Genomic DNA, 23,000 nt, shown 5'->3' with positions numbered 1-23,000 from the left:
AATTTTGAACCAGTGGTAAGTTCAGATCATAACAGTAAAATCATCACAAGCCACATTTAAATGACCATAACAAAAATGTTACATTAATACATGATACACAATTACACTATATTAATTTAGGTCAGGAGACTGTAATATTACATGTAACATGAAGAGAAGGAAATATCAAATCAAACTCTGATGTATTACATTCATTTAATGACTGACATATATCCTCATTTTTAAGTCACTTTGGATAAAGGCGTCTGCTAAATGACTAAATGTAAATGACTGTTTCATAAGGTGTAACATTAACAAGACAAAAATTTGTCAACAAAACAGACTTGGATGAAAGAAAGTGTCACTCACCTGTAGAAGTAGAACTGGTAGATGTTGTAGAAGAGACCGGCTGTAAAGGAACTGAAAGAATGAAAATCAGACTCAGATGCTGAATTACTGATTCAGTTCAATTCCAGTTCGGCAACACATTTACCTGTAGTCCTGGGACTGACAGATATTGTGGATGTGACACGCTGTATATAAACTGAAATATAACAGATGGAAACCAATGTTAAATCAGACTCAGGTGATAAACTACTGTGTTCTTCATGAAGAAAACCATCATGAGGGTAAAAGACCACATTCAGTCCAGAATGATCCTCACCTGTAGATGTAGAACTGGTAGATGTTGCGGAAGTGATCGGCTGTAAAGGAACTGGAAAACAAAATTACAAATGTAAAATCAGACTCAGATTATGAACTATTGTTTTCTTTACTAAGACACTGATTATGGAGGGTCACGTTTCAATATTGCAATCCAATAAAATCATCAAAAGAGATGAAGAATATGATCTCCCAGTAGCAACATTGTTTCGGCCCAGATCCGGCCCACATCTGGCACAAAGATGTGGAAAAATGATCTGGCCCACATGCAGCGTGGAATGACAGCCCTTGGGCGGCTCACTCCTGTTTGCCAGATCTGGGCCACAAGCAGGCCAATAAGAACTTTAGACGTCTGCCAGAAATAAAGTCAGTCTGGTTAGTAATAAGTGAAGCTGGTAATGCTGTTTGTGGAGTTGTTTAATCCTCCTCTGCTGAGATCTTCACAGATTTAATGTCTTCTCTCTTCAGTTGATTTCCTCTAAGGCTGTGGCTGAAGTCAGTTGTAGTTCTTGTGTTTCTGCTTGTCTCTTTTTCTGTTCTCTTCTTTCCTTCAGTGATTCTGCTTGTTAACAGGCTTATTAAGGCTGAGATGACATATTTAATATACACAGATTTTGTGGCTCAGATAAGGTCCAGTTCTGGTTTATTTCTTTGCTCTTGGCTGACATGTGGCATTGCTATGGCCTGCTTGTGGCCCAGATCTGGCAAAGAGGAGTGAGCCAACCAAGGGCCGTCATTCCACGCTGCATGTGGGCCAGATCATCTTTCCACATGTGCCAGATGTGGGTCGAAACACTATCTGGGCTTGAGGAGTTTATTTTTAAAGGCCACATTCAGTCTAGATTTATTCTCACCTGTAGATGTAGAACTGGTAGATGCTGTAGATGTAGAATTGGTTAATGTAGAGGAAGTGACCGCATGTAAAGGAACTGCAAAAATAACAGATGGAAACTGATGATAAATCAGATTCAGATACTGAATTATTGGGTTCTTCATGAATAAAATCATTATGAGGGGGTTCTTCTTAAAGGATACATTCAGTTTAGAATCAATCTTACCTGTAGAAGTAGAACTAGTAGATGTTGTGGAAGTGACCGGCTGTAAAGGAACTTAAAAAAAAAAAAATATATATATATATATATATATTATACTGAACTGAATTTTTTTTTTATAATATAATATAATATAATATATATCAGATGGAAATCTATGTTAAATCAGACTCAGATAATGAACTACTGCGTTCTTCATGAAGAAAAGCATCTTGATGGATTTATTTTAAAAGGCCAAATTGAGTCCAGAATCATCCTTACCTGTAGATGTTGAACTGGTAGATGTTGTGGAAGTGACTGGTTGTAAAGGAACTGAAACAATAACAGATGGAAACAGATAAATCAGATGTCAGATGCTAAATTATGGTGTTCCACATAAAAACAATAGTTAAGGAGCTTCTTTTAAAAGTCACATTCAGCCCTAGAAACATGCTCACCTTCAGTAGTGGGACTGATAGATGTTGTGGAAGTGACCGGCTGTAAAGAAACTAAAAAAAAAAAAAAAAAAAAAAAAAAAAATTAGCAGATGGAAATCTATGTTAAATCAGACTCAGATAATGAACTACTGTGTTCTTCTTGAAGAAAACCATCTTGATGGATTTATTTTAAAAGGCCAAATTGAGTCCAGAATCATCCTTACCTGTAGATGTTGAACTGGTAGATGTTGTGGAAGTGACTGGTTGTAAAGGAACTGAAACAATAACAGATGGAAACAGATTAATCTGATGTCAGATGCTGAATTAGGGTGTTCCTCATAAAAGCAAAAGTTAAGGGACATCTTTTAAAAGTCACATTCAGCCCAGAAACATGCTCACCTTCAGTAGTGGGACTGGTAGATGTGGTGGAAGTGACTGTCAGTAAATGATCTGTAACATTTACAGGATGAAAAGAGAATCAAAGTCAAATTTAGATGAAGTTCTGTGTTCTTCATGAAGATATTAATTACGGAGGGTTGCATTTCAATATAACAGTCCAGTCTAACATCATCCTCACCTGTAGATGTTGGACTGGTAGATGTTGTGGAAGTGATCGGCTGTAAAGAAACTGAAACAATAATAGATGGAAACAAATGATAAATCAGACGCAGATCCTGAATATGAATGAAGAATCATTTGAGGGGTTTCTTTTAAAAGGCCAAATTTAGCACAGAATCGACACACCTGTAGAAGTATAACTGGTAGATGTTGTGGAAGTGACTGTCAGTACATGACCTGTAACATTTACAAAGTGGAAAGAGATGCAAGGTCAGATTTGGATGAAGCACTGTGTGTTCTTAATTAAGACATTATGGAGGGTTGCATTTCAATATATACAGTCCAGTCTAATATCATCCTCACCAGTAGAAGTGAAACTGGTAGATGTTGCGGAAGTGACCGGCAGTAAAGAAACTGAAACAATAACATATGATAACAGATGATAAATCAGATGCTGAATTAAGCCCTATTTGCACGGGATTAGTATTACCTAGGGACCTCCGGTAATTTGTAATAATCGCGGAGGTCATCTGTGATTTTTATCCCGTGCGAATCTGCCATGTCTGTAAAAATGTCTGTAAAAATTCCCCCGAAAATTACCTACCGTATTTCGGCCAACACAGGGGTCCTCTGATAATACCAGTCCCGTGCGAATCCCCATGTCTGTGATTTGGGCTGTTTTTTTGTGAGCTTATCGTTTCCTAAAGAACGTAATAACCATTATGGGCCGTTTAACAGTCCATTTTACGTCTGTATTAAAACTATATTAACAATAAAATCTCTCGATATGCCCTACTCCAATCCGATTATAGTTTTTCTCCAAATAAAACTATGAAGTGCTGCAAAAGAGAAAACAAACTAGACGTGATCCGGAAGCTCAACTCGGACCGTTGTCATGGAAACGTCAAATTAAGCATTTTGGCGCAACATGGAAGCTCTTTTGGAAAGTTTGGACGCTTTTTGTGGTAGTGTAACATAGTAGTCTGTATCGTGGAGCATTTCTTTGTCTCACACTGCCTCTAAAGACGTCCATCCTGTAAGTATCTCAAGAAATCAAAGTGTGAAAGAGTAAAATTGATATAAAATGAAATAAACCAAATAAAATGATTAGAAAAACAAGCCTATCGCGACGTTTCGGTATTTATAATACCTTCTTCAGGCAGGTTTGTTGTAAATATGGACAAAGAATAAAAGAAAAAGAAGATATATTATATATTTATACAATAATATGATATTATATAATATATATAATATATTTCTCTAATAAATTGGTTTTAAATAATAAGTTCTTTTTTTTTTTATTGCAATACTGCAGCGCGATCTTCGTTTCAGCACGTTCAGCTAGTGAAGTGTGAATGGGTGGGCGCACGCTGTAAAGTCCATAAACTCGAGGGAATTACGAACATTTATTTGCCCGTGTGAATGAGCCACCAAAAACACAGACGTCAGGGGGTAATTTCTTAATTACAGAGGTCCAGGGGTAATACTAATCCCGTGCGAATAGGGCTTTACTGTGTTTTTCAAGAAGACGCTATTTATGAAGGGGGATCTTTTAAAAGCCACATTTAGCCCAGAAACATGCTCACTTTCAGTAGTGGGACTGGTAGATGTTGTGGAAGTGACTGTCAATAAATTATCTGTAACATTAACAAGATGAAAAGAGAATCAAAGTCAGATTTAGATGAAGGTCTGTGTTCTTCATGAAGACATTAATTATGGAGGGTTGCATTTCAATATAACAGTCCAGTCTAACATCATCCTCACCTGCACAGCAAAATCCCCAGTGTTAAATTAACACTGCTCAGTGTTTATATGAGTCCACACTCAGAGTGTTATAAGTAACACTGAAGCAGTGTTAAAGTTAATGAGATAATTAAGTGATTAATTGAGTGATGATTGAGCATTATTGAAGACATCTGATGTTAACAAGCAGAAAATTAATTTTTAAAATGGTCACCATTATGGTGATTGGTGTTTAGTTTAGTTGAACTCTTAAACCCTTATCATTTTTACTTTAGATTTTGTTTTGCTGCTGTAGTTCAGTTATAACAGACAGATGAACAAAGAGCAAATGTGATCTGATGGTGTTGGTTGTGTTTTAACATAATCATTAGTTGGCCTGAATCACTGAACTCATTGAGAGTATAATTTCTGAGTTAAGTTTACCTTATGGACTATAGCAGCACTGTCCTTGTAGAGCATGCCATTTTTAGCCTTTTCAATGAAATCCAAATGATCAAATCAATTACAAAAAAAACGTCTTAAAAAGTGTTCTTTTTAGGCACACACAGACATCAAGAATTTGCATATGAATCTCAACAATGGTGACAAACAGATCACCTCTGATCATAAGCTCATTATTTATTCATACTGCAATGCATGATGGGAGCCATGAATGAGTTTTGATTGGTGGTACCCAGAATGCACTGCAACATGCTTTATTATTGTCACCATTGTTGAGATTCACAGGCTGATTCTTGATGTCTGTGTCTAAAAAAAAACATTTGTTTTGTATGTGAACAAGTTTTAGGAAATTATTTGGATTACATTGTAAAAGTTAAAAATATTATGCTTTTCAAGGACAGTGCTGTATATCTAACTCAGAAATTAGGCTCTATATGAGTGATTCAGGTTAAAACATTGTGAAATAATGATTATATTAAAACACAACCAACATCATCATATCACCTTTTCTCTTTGTTTATCTGGCTGTTATAACTCAGATACAACAGCCAAACAAAATCTAAAATTAATGATTTAAGGGTCAACGGTCCAAATAAAGCAAACACTGATCACCATAATGGTAACATACCAATTACGGTTTTCTCCTTCAGTGATTCTGCTTGTTAACATCAGGTGTCTTCAATAATGCTCAATCATCACTCAATTAATCACTTAATAATCTCATTAACTTTAACACTGCTTCAGTGTTACTTATAACACCCTGAGTGTGGACTCATATAAACACTGAGAGTGTTAATTTAACACTGGGGATTTTGCTGTGTGTAGATGTTGCACTGGTAGATGTTGTGGAAGTGTCCGGCTGTGTCACATTCAGCCCAGAAACATGCTCACCTTCAGTAGTGGGACTGGAAGATGTGGAAGTGACTGTCAATAAATGATCTGTAACATTAACAAGATGAAATGAGAATCAAAGTCAGATTTAGATGAAGTTCTGTTTTTTTTTTTCATGGAGATATTAATTATGGAGGGTTTCATTTCAATACAGTCCAGTCTATCATCATCCTCACCTGTAGAAGTGAAACTGGTAGATGTAGCGGAAGTGATCGGCTGTAAAGAAACTGAAACAATAACATGTAAAATCAGACTCAGATGATGATGAACTACTACTGTGTTCTTTATTAAGACATTGATTGTCGTAATTTGTACTATAAATGAACACAGACAACGGCATGTCTTTAGCCTGCTGGCATATTTACTGAACTGTTTCCATGACAACACGCAGATACATTTCTACGGCCCCAGGTACGGGGCATCCCGAGGGTCATACTACAGATTATGGAGGGTCGCGTTTTAATATTACAGTGCAATGCACCATCATCCTCACCTGTATATGTAGAACTGGTAGAAGTTGTGGAAGTGTCTGGCTGTAAAGGAACTGAAACAATAACACATGAAAACAGATGGTAAATCAGACTCAGATGCTGAATTACTGTATTTTTCAAGAAAACACTGAATGTGACTTTGAAAAGATGTTCATCCATAATTAGACCAGAAACATGCTCACCTTCAGTGGTTAGATTGGTAGATGTTGTGGAAGTGACTGTCAGTAAATGATCTGTAACATTAACAAGATGAAAAGAGAATCAAAGTCAGATTTAGATGAAGTTCTGTGTTCTTCATGAAGATATTAATTACGGAGGGTTGCATTTCAATATAACAGTCCAGTCTAACATCATCCTCACCTGTAGATGTTGGACTGGTAGATGTTGTGGAAGTGATCGGCTGTAAAGGAACTGAAATAATAATAGATGGAAACAGATAAATCAGATGTCAGATGCTAAATTATGGTGTTCCACATAAAAACAATAGTTAAGGAGCTTCTTTTAAAAGTCACATTCAGCCCTAGAAACATGCTCACCTTCAGTAGTGGGACTGGTAGATGTTGTGGAAGTGACTGTCAGTAAATTATCTGTAACATTTACAAGATGAAAAGAGAATCAAAGTCAGATTTAGATGAAGGTCTGTGTTCTTCATGAAGACATTAATTATGGAGGGCATTTCAATATAACAGTCCAGTCTAACATCATCCTCACCTGTAGAAGTAAAACTGGTAGATGTTGCCGAAGTGATCGGCTGTAAAGAAACTGAAACAATAACATGTACAATTAAAGCTGCAAGCAGCGATGAAAGGGCCCTCGCACCCGTGCCGCCGCCACCCGGTGGCTTTAGGAAGACAGAGCATGGTTGGACAATGTGCATTTAAGGAGGTATATATAGTAGTTGCTAGCAGGTTTAGTATGTTTTTAGCATGCTTAGTACACAATAGTTATGTGGTTAGTACTGCATTACTGTGTTAACCATGTCAGTTTCTGTTGCCAGTAGGTGGGGCTATGTCTATATCTGAATATCGCTATGTAGATGTGTTCAGTGCAGGACTTTTATCAAACATGTGGAGTTTGGGGCAGATTGGACATTGTATGCTTGAGTTACAACAACTTCCTTTAGCATTTCTAGCATGTTTTATGATGTTTCTAGCATATTACATATTAAAGGGTTAGTTCACCCAAAAATTTAAATTCTGTCAGTAATTACTCACCCTCATGTTGTTCCAACCGCGTAAGACCTTCGTTCATCTTCGGAACACAAATTAAGATATTTTTGATGAAATCTGAGCCATGTTTCACTCCTCCATAGGCTTCCAGTGTGACCGAAACTTGCTGGCCCAGAAAAGTTATTAAAGAGATCGTTAATATAGTCCAAGTGACTCCAGTGGCTCAATCTTAAGTATATCAAGCGACGAGAATACTTTTTGTGCGCAAAAACAAACAAAAATAACGACTTTATTCCACTATTCATTTCCTTCTCTCTGGATGTCTAGTTGGTTTGCGTAGTGTTTTTGCGCAGCGCGTCTGTGTCACACGTCACCACGTAGGCTCACTATTGGCCGACGCCGGTCATGTGTGTGTTGCGTGATGACGTGCAACACAGACGCGCAGCGCAAACACACTACGAGGCCCAGAGAGAAGGAAATGAAAAGTGGAATAAAGTCGTTATTTTTGTTTGTTTTTGCGCACAAAAAGTATTCTCGTCGCATGATAAACTTAATGTAGTGCCACTGTAGTTACTTGGACTATTTTAACGATGTTTTAATAACTATTCTGGGCCGGTGAGTTTCAGTCACACTGGAAGCCTATGGAGGAGTCAAAATTCTGTCAGATTTCATCAAAAATATCTTAATTTGTGTTCCGAAGATGAACGAAAGACTTACATGGTTGGAACAACATGAGGGTGAGTAATTACTGACAGAATTTTCATTTTTGGGTGAACTAACCCTTTAATTTTGGGGTAGATTGGACATTGAATGCCTGAGTTACAGCAAATTCATATTTAATTGCAGTAATAGGATGCTTTAACACTTAGCTAAGTATTTGATTGCATGTTTCTAGTATGTTGCTAACATGTTTAGCAGTTGGTGACACTTTTTTATATGTTATTAGGAGTCCAGAATAGTGTTAAACGTCACTTCCTGTTGCCAGCAGGCGGCGCTATGACTATATCTGAATATGAGCATGGACTTGTGTTCAGGAGATAACTATTATCAAACGTGTGAAGTTTGGGGTAGATTGGACATTGTATGCCTAAGTTACAACAACTTCCTTTAGCATTTCTAGCATGCTTTAGAACTTAGCTATGTGTTGCTAGCATGTTTATTGCATGTTACATATTAAGTTTGGGGCAGATTGGACATTCCATGCCTGTGTTACAGCAAATTCATATTTAATTGCAGCAATAGCATGCTTTAGCACTTAGCTAAGTGTTTGCTAATATGTTTCTAGTATGTTGTTAGCATGTTTAGCACTTGCTGGCACTTTTTTATATGTTATCAGGAGTCCACAACAGTGTTTAACATGTCACTTCCTGTTGCCAGCAGGCGGTGCTATGACTGTAACTGAATGAGCATGGTCATGTGTTCAGGACAGAACGCTTATCAAAAGTGTGAAGTTTGGCGCAGATTGGACATTGTCTTCTTGAGTAACAACAACATCCTGTTTCATTGAATTAGCTAAGTATTGCTAGCATGTTTTAACATGTTTCTAGCATTTTTAGAAGTCAGTGGCATTTTTAACATGTTGCTAGAACGGCATCAACGTGTTAAACATGACACTTCCTGTTACCAGTAGGTGGCGCTATTACTATAACTGAATATTCTCATGTAGATGTGTTCAGGCCATGACTCTTATCAAACGTGTGAAGTCTGGGGCAGATTGGACATTCTGTGCCTGAGTTACAACAAATTTCTATTTAATTGCAGTAATAGCATGCTTTAGCACTTAGCTAGGTGTTTGCTAGCATGTTTTAGCATGTTTCTAGTATGTTGTTAGCATGTTTAGCACTTGCTGGCACTTTTTTATATGTTATCAGGAGTCCACAAGAGTGTTAAACATGTCACTTCCTGTTGCCAGCAGGTGGCGCTATGACTATAACTGAATATGAGCATGGTCATGTGTTCAGGACAGAACGCTTATCAAAAGTGTGAAGTTTGGGGCAGATTGGACATTCCATGCCTTAGTTACAGCAACTTCCTATTTATTTGCAGCAATAGCATGCTTTAGCACTTAGCTAAGTGTTTGCTAACATGTTTCTAGTATGTTGTTAGCATGTTTAGCTCTTGCTGGCACTTTTTTATATGTTATCAGGAGTCCACAACAGTGTTTAACATGTCACTTCCTGTTGCCAGCAGGTGGCGCTATGACTGTAACTGAATATGAGCATGGTCATGTGTTCAGGACAGAACGCTTATCAAAAGTGTGAAGTTTGGCGCAGATTGGACATTGCCTTCTTGAGTAACAACAACATCCTGTTTCATTGAATTAGCATGCTTTAGCACTTAGCTAAGTATTGCTAGCATGTTTTAACATGTTTCTAGCATTTTTAGAAGTCAATGGCATTTTTAACATGTTGCTAGAACGGCATCAACGTGTTAAACATGACACTTCCTGTTACCAGTAGGTGGCGCTATTACTATAACTGAATATTCTCATGTAGATGTGTTCAGGCCATGACTCTTATCAAACGTGTGAAGTTTGGGGCAGATTGGACATTCCGTGCCTGAGTTACAGCAAATTCCTATTTAATTGCAGTAATAGCATGCTTTAGCACTTAGCTAAGTGTTTGCTAGCATGTTTTAGCATGTTTCTAGTAAGTTGTTAGCATGTTTAGCACTTGCTGGCACTTTTTTATATGTTATCAGGAGTCCACAAGAGTGTTAAACATGTCACTTCCTGTTGCCAGCAGGTGGCGCTATGACTGTAACTGAATATGAGCATGGTCATGTGTTCAGGACAGAACGCTTATCAAAAGTGTGAAGTTTGGGGCAGATTGGACATTCCATGCCTGAGTTACAGCAACTTCCTGTTTCATGGCGAAACATCAAAATTTGTCAGGCCGCCGAGGGCCCGCCCTTCGACGAAAACTCAAGATCTTCGCAATTTAACGTCGCAAAGGCCTTAAGATTACACTCACCAAATTTGAAGATGATCAGATTAAAACTGTAGGAGGAGTTCGTTAAAGTACGAGGCCTGAAAATGGCAAAAAGTGCACAAAAATCAGAGAGGAAGTTGAAAATGGCTGACTTCCTGTTGTGTTTAGAGCTATGCTCCAAGAGACTTTTTTGTAGGTATTAGGTCATTACACATATGTACCGAATTTCGTACACGTACGTGGAACACAGCGGGAGGCGCACTCTGTTGAACTTTTATAGGTGGCGCTATCGAGCCATTTTGCCCCGCCCAATTCTGAAACCTATATCAGATGTAAATTTTCGCCAGTTCTGACGCGTGTGCAAAGTTTCGTGAGTTTTCGAGCATGTTTAGGCCCTCAAAAATGCAATTAAATGCGGAGAAGAATAATAATAATAATAATTAAAGCTGCAAGCAGCGATGAAAGGGCCCTCGCACCCGTGCCATCAACACTCGGTGGCTTTAGGAAGACAGAGCATGGTTGGGCAATGCACATTTAAGGAGGTATATATAGTAAGAGTATGTCAAAGTCAGTTACAAAATGTTTCGTATAATGGTGTTAATAGCATGCTTCATGACTCAGCTAAGTGTTGCTAGCATGTTTAGTATGTTTCTAGCATGCTTAGTACACAATAATTATGTGGTTAGTACTGCATTACTGTGTTAACCATGTCATTTTATGTTGCCAGTAGTTGGGGCTATGTCTATATCTGAATATCGCTATGTAGATGTGTTCAGTGCAGGACTTTTATCAAACATGTGAAGTTTGGGGCAGATTGGACATTGTATGCTTGAGTTACAACAACTTCCTTTAGCATTTCTAGCATGTTTTATGATGTTTCTAGCATTTTACATATTAATTTTGGGGTAGATTGGACATTGCATGCCTGAGTTACAGCAAATTCATATTTAATTGCAGTTATATCATGCTTTAGCACTTAGCTAAGTGTTTGCTAGTATGTTTTAGCATGTCTCTAGTATGTTGGTAGGATGTTTAGCACCTACTGGCATTTTTTTATATGTTATTAGGAGTCCAGAACAGTGTTAAACGTCACTTCCTTTTGCCAGCAGGCGGCGCTATGACTATAACTGAATATGAGCATGGACATGTGTTCAAAAGATAACTCTTATCAAACGAGTGAAGTTTGGGGTAGATTGGACATTTTATGCTTAAGTTACAACAACTTCCTTGAGCTTTTATAGCATGCTTTAGAACTTAGCTAAGTGTTGCTAGCATGTTTCTTGCATGTTACATATTACGTTTGGGGTAGATTGAACATCCCATGCCTGTGTTACAACAAATTCCCATTTAATTGCAGTAATATCATGATTTAGCACTTATCTAAGTGATTGATAGCATGTTTTAGCATGTTTCTAGTATGTTGTTAGCATGTTTAGCACATGCTGGCACTTTTTTATATGTTATTAGGAGTCCACAACAGTGTTTAACATGTCACTTCCTGTTGCCAGCAGGTGGCGCTATGACTGTAACTGAATATGAGCATGGTCATGTGTTCAGGACAGAACGCTTATCAAAAGTGTGAAGTTTGGGGCAGATTAGACATTGCCTTCTTGAGTAACAACAACATCCTGTTTCATTGAATTAGCATGCTTTAGCACTCAGCTAAGTTTTGCTAGTATGTTTTAACATGTTTCTAGCATGTTTAGAAGTCAATGGCATTTTTAACATCTTGCTAGAACGGCATCAACGTGTTAAACATGACACTTCCTGTTACCAGTAGGTGGCGCTATTACTATAACTGAATATTCTCATGTAGATGTGTACAGGCCATGACTCTTATCAAACGTGTGACGTTTGGGGCAGATTGGACATTCCATGCCTGTGTTACAGCAAATTCCTATTTAATTGCAGCAATAGCATGCTTTAGCACTTAGCTAAGTGTTTGCTAGCATGTTTTAGCATGTTTCTAGTATGTTGTTAGCATGTTTAGCACTTGATGGCACTTTTTTTATATGTTTTTATATGTCCACAACAGTGTTTAACATGTCACTTCCTGTTGCCAGCAGGTGGCACTATGACTGTAACTGAATATGAGCATGGTCGTGTGTTCAGGACAGAACGTTTATTAAAAGTGTGAAGTTTGGTGCAGAATGGACATTGCCTTCTTGCGTAACAACAACATCCTGTTTCATTGAATTAGCATGCTTTAGCACTTAGCTAAGTATTGCTAGCATGTTTTAACATGTTTCTAGCATGTTTAGAAGTCAATGGCATTTTTAACATGTTGCTAGAATGGCATCAACGTGTTAAACATGACACTTCCTGTTACCAGTAGGTGGCGCTATTACTATAACTGAATATTCTCATGTAGATGTGTTCAGGACAGAACGCTTGTCAAAAGTGTGAAGTTTGGGGAAGATTGGACATTCCATGCCTGAGTTACAGCAAATTCCTATTTAATTGCAATAATAGCATGCTTTAGCACTTAGCTAAGAGTTTGCTAGCATGTTTTAGCATGCTTCTAGTATGTTGTTAGCATGTTTAGCACTTGCTGGCACTTTTTTATATGTTATTAGGAGTCCATAACAGTGTTAAACATGTCACTTCCTGTTGCCAGCAGGTGGCGCTATGACTATAACTGAATATGAGCATGGTCATGTGTTCAGGACAGAACTCTTATCAAACGTGTGAAGTTTGGGGCAGATTGGACATTCCATGCCTGAGTTACAGCAACTTCCTGTTTCATGGCGAAACATCGAAATTTGTCAGGCCGCCGAGGACCCGCCCTTCGACGAAAACTCAAGATCTTCGCAATTTAACGTCGCAAAGGCCTTAAGATTACACTCACCAAATTTGAAGATGATCAGATTAAAACTGTAGGAGGAGTTCGTTAAAGTATGAGGCCTGAAAATGGCAAAAACTGCACAAAAATCTGAGAGGAAGTTCAAAATGGCTGACTTCCTGTTGTGTTTAGGGCTATGCTCCAAGAGACTTTTTTGTAGGTATTAGGTCATTACATGTATGTACCGAATTTCGTGCACGTACGTGGAACGTTGCGGGAGGCGCACTCCGTTGAACTTTTATAGGTGGCGCTATCGAGCCATTTTGCCCCGTCCAATTCTGAAACCTATATCAGATGTAAATTTTCGCCAGTTCTGACGCGTGTGCAAAGTTTTGTGAGTTTTCGAGCATGTTTAGGCCCTCAAAAATGCAATTAAATGCGGAGAAGAATAATAATAATAATAATTAAAGCTGCAAGCAGCGATGAAAGGGCCCTCGCACCCGTGCCATCAACACTCGGTGGCTTTAGGAAGACAGAGCATGGTTGGGAAATGTACATTTAAGGAGGTATATATAGTAATAGTATGTCAAAGTCAGTTACAAAATGTTTTGTATAATGGTGATAATAGCATGCTTCATGACTATGTTTCTAGCATGCTCAGTACACAATAATTATGTGGTTAGTACTGCATTACTGTGTTAACCATGTCAGTTTCTGTTGCCAGTAGGTGGCGTTATGACTATAACTGAATATGAGCATGGATGTGTGTTCAGGACAGAACTCTTATCAAACGTGTGAAGTTTGGTGCAAATTGGACATTGCCTTCTTGAGTAACAACAAAGTCATGTTTCATTGAATTAGCATTCTTTAGCACTTAGCTAAGCATTGTTAGCATGTTTTAACATGTTTCTAGCATGTTTAGAACTCAATGGCATTTTTAACATGTTGCTAGAACGGCATCAACGTGTTAAACATGTCACTTCCTGTTGCCAGTAGGTGGCGCTATTACTATAACTGAACATTCTCATGTAGATGTGTTCAGGCCATGACTCTTATCAAAAGTGTGAAGTTTGGGGCAGATTGGACATTCCATGCCTGAGTTACAGCAAATTCCTTTTTAATTGCAATAAAAGCATGCTTTAGCACTTAGCTAAGAGTTTGCTAGCATGTTTTAGCATGTTTCTAGTATGTTGTTAACATGTTTAACACTTGCTGGCACTTTTTTATATGTTATTAGGAGTCCATAACAGTGTTAAACATGTCACTTCCTGTTGCCAGCAGGTGGCGCTATGACTGTAACTGAATATAAGCATGGTCATGTGTTCAGGACAGAACGCTTATCAAACGTGTGAAGTTTGACGCAGATTGGACATTCCATGCCTGAGTTACAGCAAATTCATATTTAATTGCAGTAATATCATTTTTTAGCACTTAGCTAAGTGTTTGCTAGTATGTTTTAACATGTCTCTAGTATGTTGTTAGCATGTTTAGCATTTGATGGCACTTTTTTTATATGTTTTTATATGTCCACAACAGTGCTTAACATGTCACTTCCTGTTGCCAGCAGGTGGCACTATGACTGTAACTGAATATGAGCATGGTCATGTGTTCCGGACAGAACGTTTATTAAAAGTGTGAAGTTTGGTGCAGAATGGACATTGCCTTCTTGCGTAACAACAACATCCTGTTTCATTGAATTAGCATGCTTTAGCACTTAGCTAAGTATTGCTAGCATGTTTTAACATGTTTCTAGCATGTTTAGAAGTCAATGGCATTTTTAACATGTTGCTAGAATGGCATCAACGTGTTAAACATGACACTTCCTGTTACCAGTAGGTGGCGCTATTACTATAACTGAATATTCTCATGTAGATGTGTTCAGGACAGAACGCTTATCAAAAGTGTGAAGTTTGGGGCAGATTGGACATTCCATGCCTGAGTTACAGCAAATTCCTATTTAATTGCAATAATAGCATGCTTTAGCACTTAGCTAAGAGTTTGCTAGCATGTTTTAGCATGCTTCTAGTATGTTGTTAGCATGTTTAGCACTTGCTGGCACTTTTTTATATGTTATTAGGAGTCCATAACAGTGTTAAACATGTCACTTCCTGTTGCCAGCAGGTGGCGCTATGACTATAACTGAATATGAGCATGGTCATGTGTTCAGGACAGAACTCTTATCAAACGTGTGAAGTTTGGGGCAGATTGGACATTCCATGCCTGAGTTACAGCAACTTCCTGTTTCATGGCGAAACATCGAAATTTGTCAGGCCGCCGAGGACCCGCCCTTCGACGAAAACTCAAGATCTTCGCAATTTAACGTCGCAAAGGCCTTAAGATTACACTCACCAAATTTGAAGATGATCAGATTAAAACTGTAGGAGGAGTTCGTTAAAGTACAAGGCCTGAAAATGGCAAAAACTGCACAAAAATCTGAGAGGAAGTTCAAAATGGCTGACTTCCTGTTGTGTTTAGGGCTATGCTCCAAGAGACTTTTTTGTAGGTATTAGGTCATTACATGTATGTACCGAATTTCGTGCACGTACGTGGAACGTTGCGGGAGGCGCACTCCGTTGAACTTTTATAGGTGGCGCTATCGAGCCATTTTGCCCCGTCCAATTCTGAAACCTATATCAGATGTAAATTTTCGCCAGTTCTGACGCGTGTGCAAAGTTTTGTGAGTTTTCGAGCATGTTTAGGCCCTCAAAAATGCAATTAAATGCGGAGAAGAATAATAATAATAATAATAATAATAAACAGAGCAATTCCAAGAGGGTCCTCACACCATCGGTGCTCGGGCCCTAAATATATATATATATATATATATATAAATATAGCTGCGAGCAGCGATTACGGGCCCAAGCCGGTGGCACCGCAACCCCGGTGCCTTTAGTTACCTAAAGGCACCGGGGTGGCGGTACCGCCGGCTTTGGCCCTCCATCGCTGCTCGCAGCTATATTTATATATATATATATATATATATATATACATACACACACATACATATATATATATATATATATATATATATACCGTTCAAAAGTTTGGGGTCAGGAAGATTTTTAATGTTTTTAGGAGAAGTCTCTTCTGCTCACCAAGGCTGCATTTATTGATTAAAAATACAAACAAAAACAGTAATATTGTGAAATATTATTCCAATTTAAAACAGCTGTTTTCAATTTTAAAATATTTTACATAGTAATTCATTTCTGTGATCAAAGTTGAGTTTTCAGCATCATTACTCCAGTCTTCAGTGTCACATGATCCTTCAGAAATCATACTAATATGATGATTGATGCTCAATAAATATTCATTATTATTTTCAATGTTGAAAACAGTTGTGTACAGATTTTTTTTTTTTTTTAAATGCTTTGATGAATGTAAAGTTCAAAAGAACAGCATATATTTCAAATATATATATTTTTTTAACATTATAAATGTCTTTACTGTAACTGTTGATCAGTTTAACTCATCCTTCATAAATAAAAGTACTGATTTATTTTATTTCTTCCCCCAAAAATAAAATTTTAATTATTACTAACCCAAAACTTTTGAGCGGTAGTGTTTAACGTTACAAAAGCTTTAGATTTCAGATAAATGCTGTTCTTTTGAACTTTCTATTCATCAAAGACTGTAAACAACTGTTTTCGACATTTAAAATAATAATGAATGTTTCTTGAGTATCAATCATCATATTAGAATAATTTCTGAAGGATCATGTGACAGTGACGACTGGAGTAATGATGCTGAAAACTCAGCTTTGATCACAGGAATAAATAACAGTTTAAAATATATTAAAATAGAAAGCAGCTGTTTTAAATTGGAATAATATTTTACAATATTACTGTTTTTGTTTGTATTTTTAATCAAATAAATGCAGCCTTGGTGAGCAGAAGAAACTTCTCTGTTATGTGCGCGCCACAGACTGCACGCACGTCCGCTTAGAGTTCCGCCTTTTGCCTTCCGTCAATATTACGTTATTAGAAAAAAATTTTTTTAGAGAATCTATTTTTTGACATTTGTGAATCGATTCAGAATCGTCCACGTCCGCATCGCGATGCATCTAAGAATAATTTTTTTCTCCCACCCCTAGATTTCATACAACAGGTTAATAAACAGTTACAATTAAGTCACTTACATTTTAGATGCAATGTTGACTGTTTTTGTTCTGTTTCAGCAGCGAAAATAGTTAAACAAAGATCACGGCAGAACCATCACGCATCACGTGTTTTCTCATAACTGAACGAATCAGCATTTTTAACGAATCGGTTGACTCAAAGATTGAATGATCAATCCATAAACATCTGTCTTAATCATGATCGACTCATTCGAACGAATCGTTTGAACGAATGAATCAATGACTCGCTTATTAAGATGGATGCCTGGCGACACCTAATGGCGGTTTAGTGTTGTTTAAAAGCATCATTCTTTCCCACATGTGTGTGATTTGTGTGTGCAACATTATCATTATTTTTCTTTCACTATTATATTAGCGATTTAAAAGCACCCACTCGTGTCACACGTCGATTAACCGGTGGGAAAATATCCTCAGACACATACCTAATAAATGTATATTTAAATACAATATTGGCCTACCTGGTAAAAAGTTTTATATACTATTTTGATGTCCTTTTGGACACAAGAGGGCAGTATAGCCCTATGTTTGCTTTTTTGTTGAACCAAATAGCACTAAATAGCTAACTTTTTAACTAAATAGCTAACTAAATTACTTTTTCATTCTTCTTGAATTGCAAAAACAGAATAAAATGGGTTTAGTTGTGATATTTGTATACTTTTATATAGAAATAAATGGTATATAATTACATTTTTAGAAGATTTTTACTTTAATCCCTCGCCATAGCAAAACCGTTTGAGATATTTATTATCCATTCACAATTTAGCATATGTAATGTATTTTCATCATGTTGAAAAAGTTTGGTACGAATAAAATAAATAGTTTAAGAGGAGTGGCTAAAAATTCAGAGGCTGATTTTGCAAAAAAATTCACATTCAGACCAAAATATCTGACTTCCTGATGGCCAGAGCTATTGAATGTAAATTAGAAAGTTGTCCGGCTTGATGAGAACAATATACAAACTATTTTTTCTTTACTGTATTTAAAAGTAACCCCCCCACTTTTGTCAAAAGCATGTTGAAAGTGACACACTTCCTGCTGCCAGTTGGTGGCGCTATAACTTTGACTCACAATAACTACATCCATCTGATCGGCCTCTTACCACGAACACACTACTGAAGTTTCATCAAGATCAGTTAATGTATGCAGAAGTTATTCCACTTCCGTGTTTCTCTTTTCTCGCCATAAATTCGATTCCTCGCCACAGCCAAACCGTTCGAGATATCAAAAATCCGTCCGCAATTTAGCATCCTCAAAGTCTTGACTACATGCACACCGAGTTTGAAGGGGACACGGTGAATTTTCTAGGAGGAGTATTTCACATTCCACAGCAAGCGTTTTCCAAACAACCCATAATAGCCGACTTCCTGTTGGGCTGGCGTAAAACTTGACCGGGATAAAGTTGTTCGGCCCGATGAGATCTATATGTGTACCGAGTTTCATATTAATTCATGCGAGCGTGTTTGATATATGGATCAAGTTTTAGAACCCCGTTCAAGGGGGCGCTGTTGAGCCCCCCAGCCACGCCCGGGTACCAGCTTCAGCCCGGCCCTGATGGCCGTGGGTTCTGACTTGTGTGCAAAGTTTCAAGAGTTTTTGAGCACGTTAAGGACCCCAAAAGCCCCTGAAACCTTGATTAACAATATAAAAGCAATAGTCAAATCCCCCCTCCCCTCACACACACACAGACACAGAGAGAGGGAGAGAAACTTCTTCAGAAAATCCACATTCAAACCAAAATATCTCTCTTCCTGTTGGTCGGAGATGGTTAATGTCAATTAGAAAGTTGTCCGTCTTGATGAGAACAATACACATACCAAGTTTTGTTGCTGTTGATAAAACTAACCGCCCCATTTATGACTAAAGGTGGCGCTACTGAGCCCCTCACCACGCCCGTTTCTGAAACTTTGCACATGTCTACGGGCTAATAAATGTGATGTGTCTGTCGAGTTTCATCCAATTTCAAGTATGTTAAGAGTCTCAAAAGCATCAAAAAAGAATATTAAAGTTTGAAGCGTTGCCATGGCAACAGTATTAAAGATATCAAAAATTCTTTCACAGGTCTACATCTGCCGTGTGTTTACATTATACACATAAAGTTTGAAGCAAATCGGGTAAAAATAAGAGGGTGATTTCAAAGCATTTTGAAAGTGACACACTTCCTGCTGCCAGTTGGTGGCGCTATAACTTTGACTCACAATAGTCACATCAATGTGATCGGCCTCTGACCACGAACACACTGCTGAAGTTTTATCAAGATCAGTCAATGTATGCAGAATTTATAATACACTTCCTGTGTCCCATTATTCGCCATAAATTCGTTTCCTCGCCTTGGCCAAACCGTTCGAGATATCAAAAATCCGTCCGCAATTTATAATCCTCAATGTCTTGACTTCATGCACACCGAGTTTTGAGGCAAATGGATGAATTTCCTAGGAGGAGTACATCAAATTCCACAGCATGCGTTTTCCAAACAACCCATAATAGCCGACTTCCTGTTGGGCTGGCGTAAAACTTAGAGCACGAAAGTTGTTCAGCCCAATAAGAATCTATATGTGTACCGAGTTTCATATTAATTCATGCAAGAGTGTTTGGTATATGGACCAAGTTTTCGGACCGCACTCGGACCCCATTCAAGGGGGCGCTGTCGAGCCCCCCTGCCACGCCCAGGTACCATCTTCAGCCCGGCCCTAATGGCCGCAGCTTCTGACCTGTGTGCAAAGTTTCATGAGTTTTTGAGCACGTTAAAGGCCCCAAAAGCCCCCGAACCCTTGAAGAACAATAATAATAATAAATATAGCTGCGAGCAGCGATTACGGGCCCAAGCCGGTGGCACCGCAACCCCGGTGCCGGGGTGGCGGTACCGCCGGCTTTGGCCCTCCATCGCTGCTCGCAGCTATATTTATATATATATATATATACAGGTGCTGGTCATATAATTAGAATATCATCAAAAAGTTGATTTATTTCAGTAATTTCGTTAAAAAAGTGAAACTTGTACAGTATATAGACTCATTACATGCAAAGTGAGATACCTCAAGCCTTTATTTGTTATAATTTTGATGATTATGGCTTACAGCTTGTGAAAACCACAAAATCAAAATCTCAGAAAATTAGAATATTACATGAAATCACACAGTAATTACACAGTAATTCCATGGTCATTGAACCAGGTTTTGGTTATTTTGGCAGTGTGGGCCGGTGCAAATCCTGCTGGAAAATGAAGTCAGCAACTCCATGAAGCTTGTCTGCTGAAGGAAGCATGAAGTGCTCTGAAAATGTCCTGGTAGACGGCTGCGTTGAGTGAACAGCACAGTGGACCAACACCAGCCGATGACATGGCTCCCCAAACCAACACAGACTGTGGAAACTTCACACTGGACTTCAAGCATCTGGGATTGTGTGCCTCTCCATTCTTCCTCTAGACTCTGGGACCTTGGTTTCCAAACGAGATGCAAAATCTGCTCTCATCAGAAAAGAGGACTTTGGTCCACTGTGCTTTATTAAATCCAGAGTCAACGCAGCCGTCTACCAGGACATTTTTAGAGCACTTCATGCTTCCTTCATTTTCCAGCAGGATTTGCACTGGCCCACACTGCCAAAAGAACCAAAACCTGGTTCAATGACCATGGAATTACTGTGTAATTACTGTGTGATTTCATGTAATATTCTAATTTTCTGAGATTTTGATTTTGTGGTTTTCACAAGCTGTAAGCCATAATCATCAAAATTATAACAAATAAAGGCTTGAGATATCTCACTTTGCATGTAATGAGTCTATATAATATACAAGTTTCACTTTTTTAACGGAATTACTGAAATAAATCAACTTTTTCATGATATTCTAATTTTATGACCAGCACCTGTATATATATATATATATATATATATATATATATATACATACATACATACATACATACATACACACACACACATACATATATATATATATATATATATATATATATATATATATATATTATTATTGTTCAAAAGTTTGGGGTCAGTAAGATTTTTTATGTTTTTAGGAGAAGTCTCTTCTGCTCACCAAGGCTGCATTTATTGATTAAAAATACAAACAAAAACAGTAATATTGTGAAATATTATTCCAATTTAAAACAGCTGTTTTCAATTTTAAAATATTTTACATAGTAATTCATTTCTGTGATCAAAGTTGAGTTTTCAGCATCATTACTCCAGTCTTCAGTGTCACATGATCCTTCAGAAATCATACTAATATGATGATTGATGCTCAATAAATATTCATTATTATTTTCAATGTTGAAAACAGTTGTGTACAGATCTTTTTTTTTTCAAAATGCTTTGATGAATGTAAAGTTCAAAAGAACAGCATATATTTCAAATATATATATTTTTAACATTATAAATGTCTTTACTGTAACTGTTGATCAGTTTAACTCATCCTTCATAAATAAAAGTACTGATTTATTTTATTTCTTTCCCCCAAAAATAAATTTTAATTATTACTAACCACAAACTTTTGAGCGGTAGTGTTTAACGTTACAAAAGCTTTAGATTTCAGATAAATGCTGTTCTTTTGAACTTTCTATTCATCAAAGACTGTACACAACTGTTTTCGACATTTAAAATAATAATGAATGTTTCTTGAGTATCAATCATCATATTAGAATAATTTCTGAAGGATCATGTGACAGTGACGACTGGAGTAATGATGCTGAAAACTCAGCTTTGATCACAGGAATAATTATTATAATTATTAATCAAATAAATGCAGCCTTGGTGAGCAGAAGAAACTTCTCTGTTATGTGCGCGCCACAGACTGCACGCACGTCCGCTTAGAGTTCCGCCTTTTGCCTTCCGTCAATATTACGTTATTAGAAAAATATTTTTTTAGAGAATCGATTTTTTGACATTTGTGAATCGATTCAGAATCGTCCACGTCCGCATCGCGATGCATCTAAGAATCAATTTTTTCTCCCACCCCTAGATTTCATACAACAGGTTAATAAACAGTTACAATTAAGTCACTTACATTTTAGATGCAATGTTGACTGTTTTTGTTCTGTTTCAGCAGCGAAAATAGTTAAACAAAGATCACGGCAGAACCATCACGCATCACGTGTTTTCTCATAACTGAACGATTCAGCATTTTTAACGAATCGGTTAACTCAAAGATTGAATGATCAATCCATAAACATCTGTCTTAATCATGATCGACTCATTCGAACGAATCGTTTGAACGAATGAATCAATGACTCGCTTATTAAGATGGATGCCTGGCGACACCTAATGGCGGTTTAGTGTTGTTTAAAAGCATCATTCTTTCCCACATGTGTGTGATTTGTGTGTGCAACATTATCATTATTTTTCTTTCACTATTATATTAGCGATTTAAAAGCACCCACTCGTGTCACACGTCGATTAACCGGTGGGAAAATATCCTCAGACACATACCTAATAAATGTATATTTAAATACAATATTGGCCTACCTGGTAAAAAGTTTTATATACTATTTTGATGTCCTTTTGGACACAAGAGGGCAGTATAGCCCTATGTTTGCTTTTTTGTTGAACCAAATAGCACTAAATAGCCTGTTTTTAACTTTTTCATTCTTCTTGAATTGCAAAAACAGAATAAAATGGGTTTAGTTGTGATATTTGTATACTTTTATATAGAAATAAATGGTATATAATTACATTTTTAGAAGATTTTTACTTTAATCCCTCGCCATAGCAAAACCGTTTGAGATATTTATTATCCATTC

General features: G+C 37.4%; 1 protein-coding gene across 1 annotated transcript in view; it reads right to left on the bottom strand.

Moving 5' to 3' along the window:
• The window catches only part of LOC311279432 (uncharacterized protein), a gene marked incomplete at its 5' end in the record, with an annotated part of 86,484 nt that overhangs the window by 14,535 nt on the left and 48,949 nt on the right, over positions 1-23,000 (bottom strand). Inside the window, 13 exons of the mRNA XM_084390936.1 lie at positions 349-399; positions 473-523; positions 644-694; positions 1,497-1,571; positions 1,956-2,006; positions 2,132-2,182; positions 2,335-2,385; positions 2,510-2,560; positions 2,688-2,738; positions 6,417-6,467; positions 6,595-6,645; positions 6,771-6,821; positions 6,946-6,996. Coding sequence (XP_084247062.1) covers positions 349-399; positions 473-523; positions 644-694; positions 1,497-1,571; positions 1,956-2,006; positions 2,132-2,182; positions 2,335-2,385; positions 2,510-2,560; positions 2,688-2,738; positions 6,417-6,467; positions 6,595-6,645; positions 6,771-6,821; positions 6,946-6,996 — 687 coding nt within the window. The remainder of the gene's footprint in view (positions 1-348; positions 400-472; positions 524-643; positions 695-1,496; positions 1,572-1,955; positions 2,007-2,131; positions 2,183-2,334; positions 2,386-2,509; positions 2,561-2,687; positions 2,739-6,416; positions 6,468-6,594; positions 6,646-6,770; positions 6,822-6,945; positions 6,997-23,000) is intronic.

The sequence above is a fragment of the Rutilus rutilus genome, assembly GCF_951802725.1.
Source record: "Rutilus rutilus genome assembly, chromosome: 2".
Taxonomy (NCBI): Eukaryota; Metazoa; Chordata; class Actinopteri; order Cypriniformes; family Leuciscidae; genus Rutilus; species Rutilus rutilus.
Note: the sequence above shows the minus strand (reverse complement) of the source record. Positions and strands in the feature narration are given on the sequence as shown.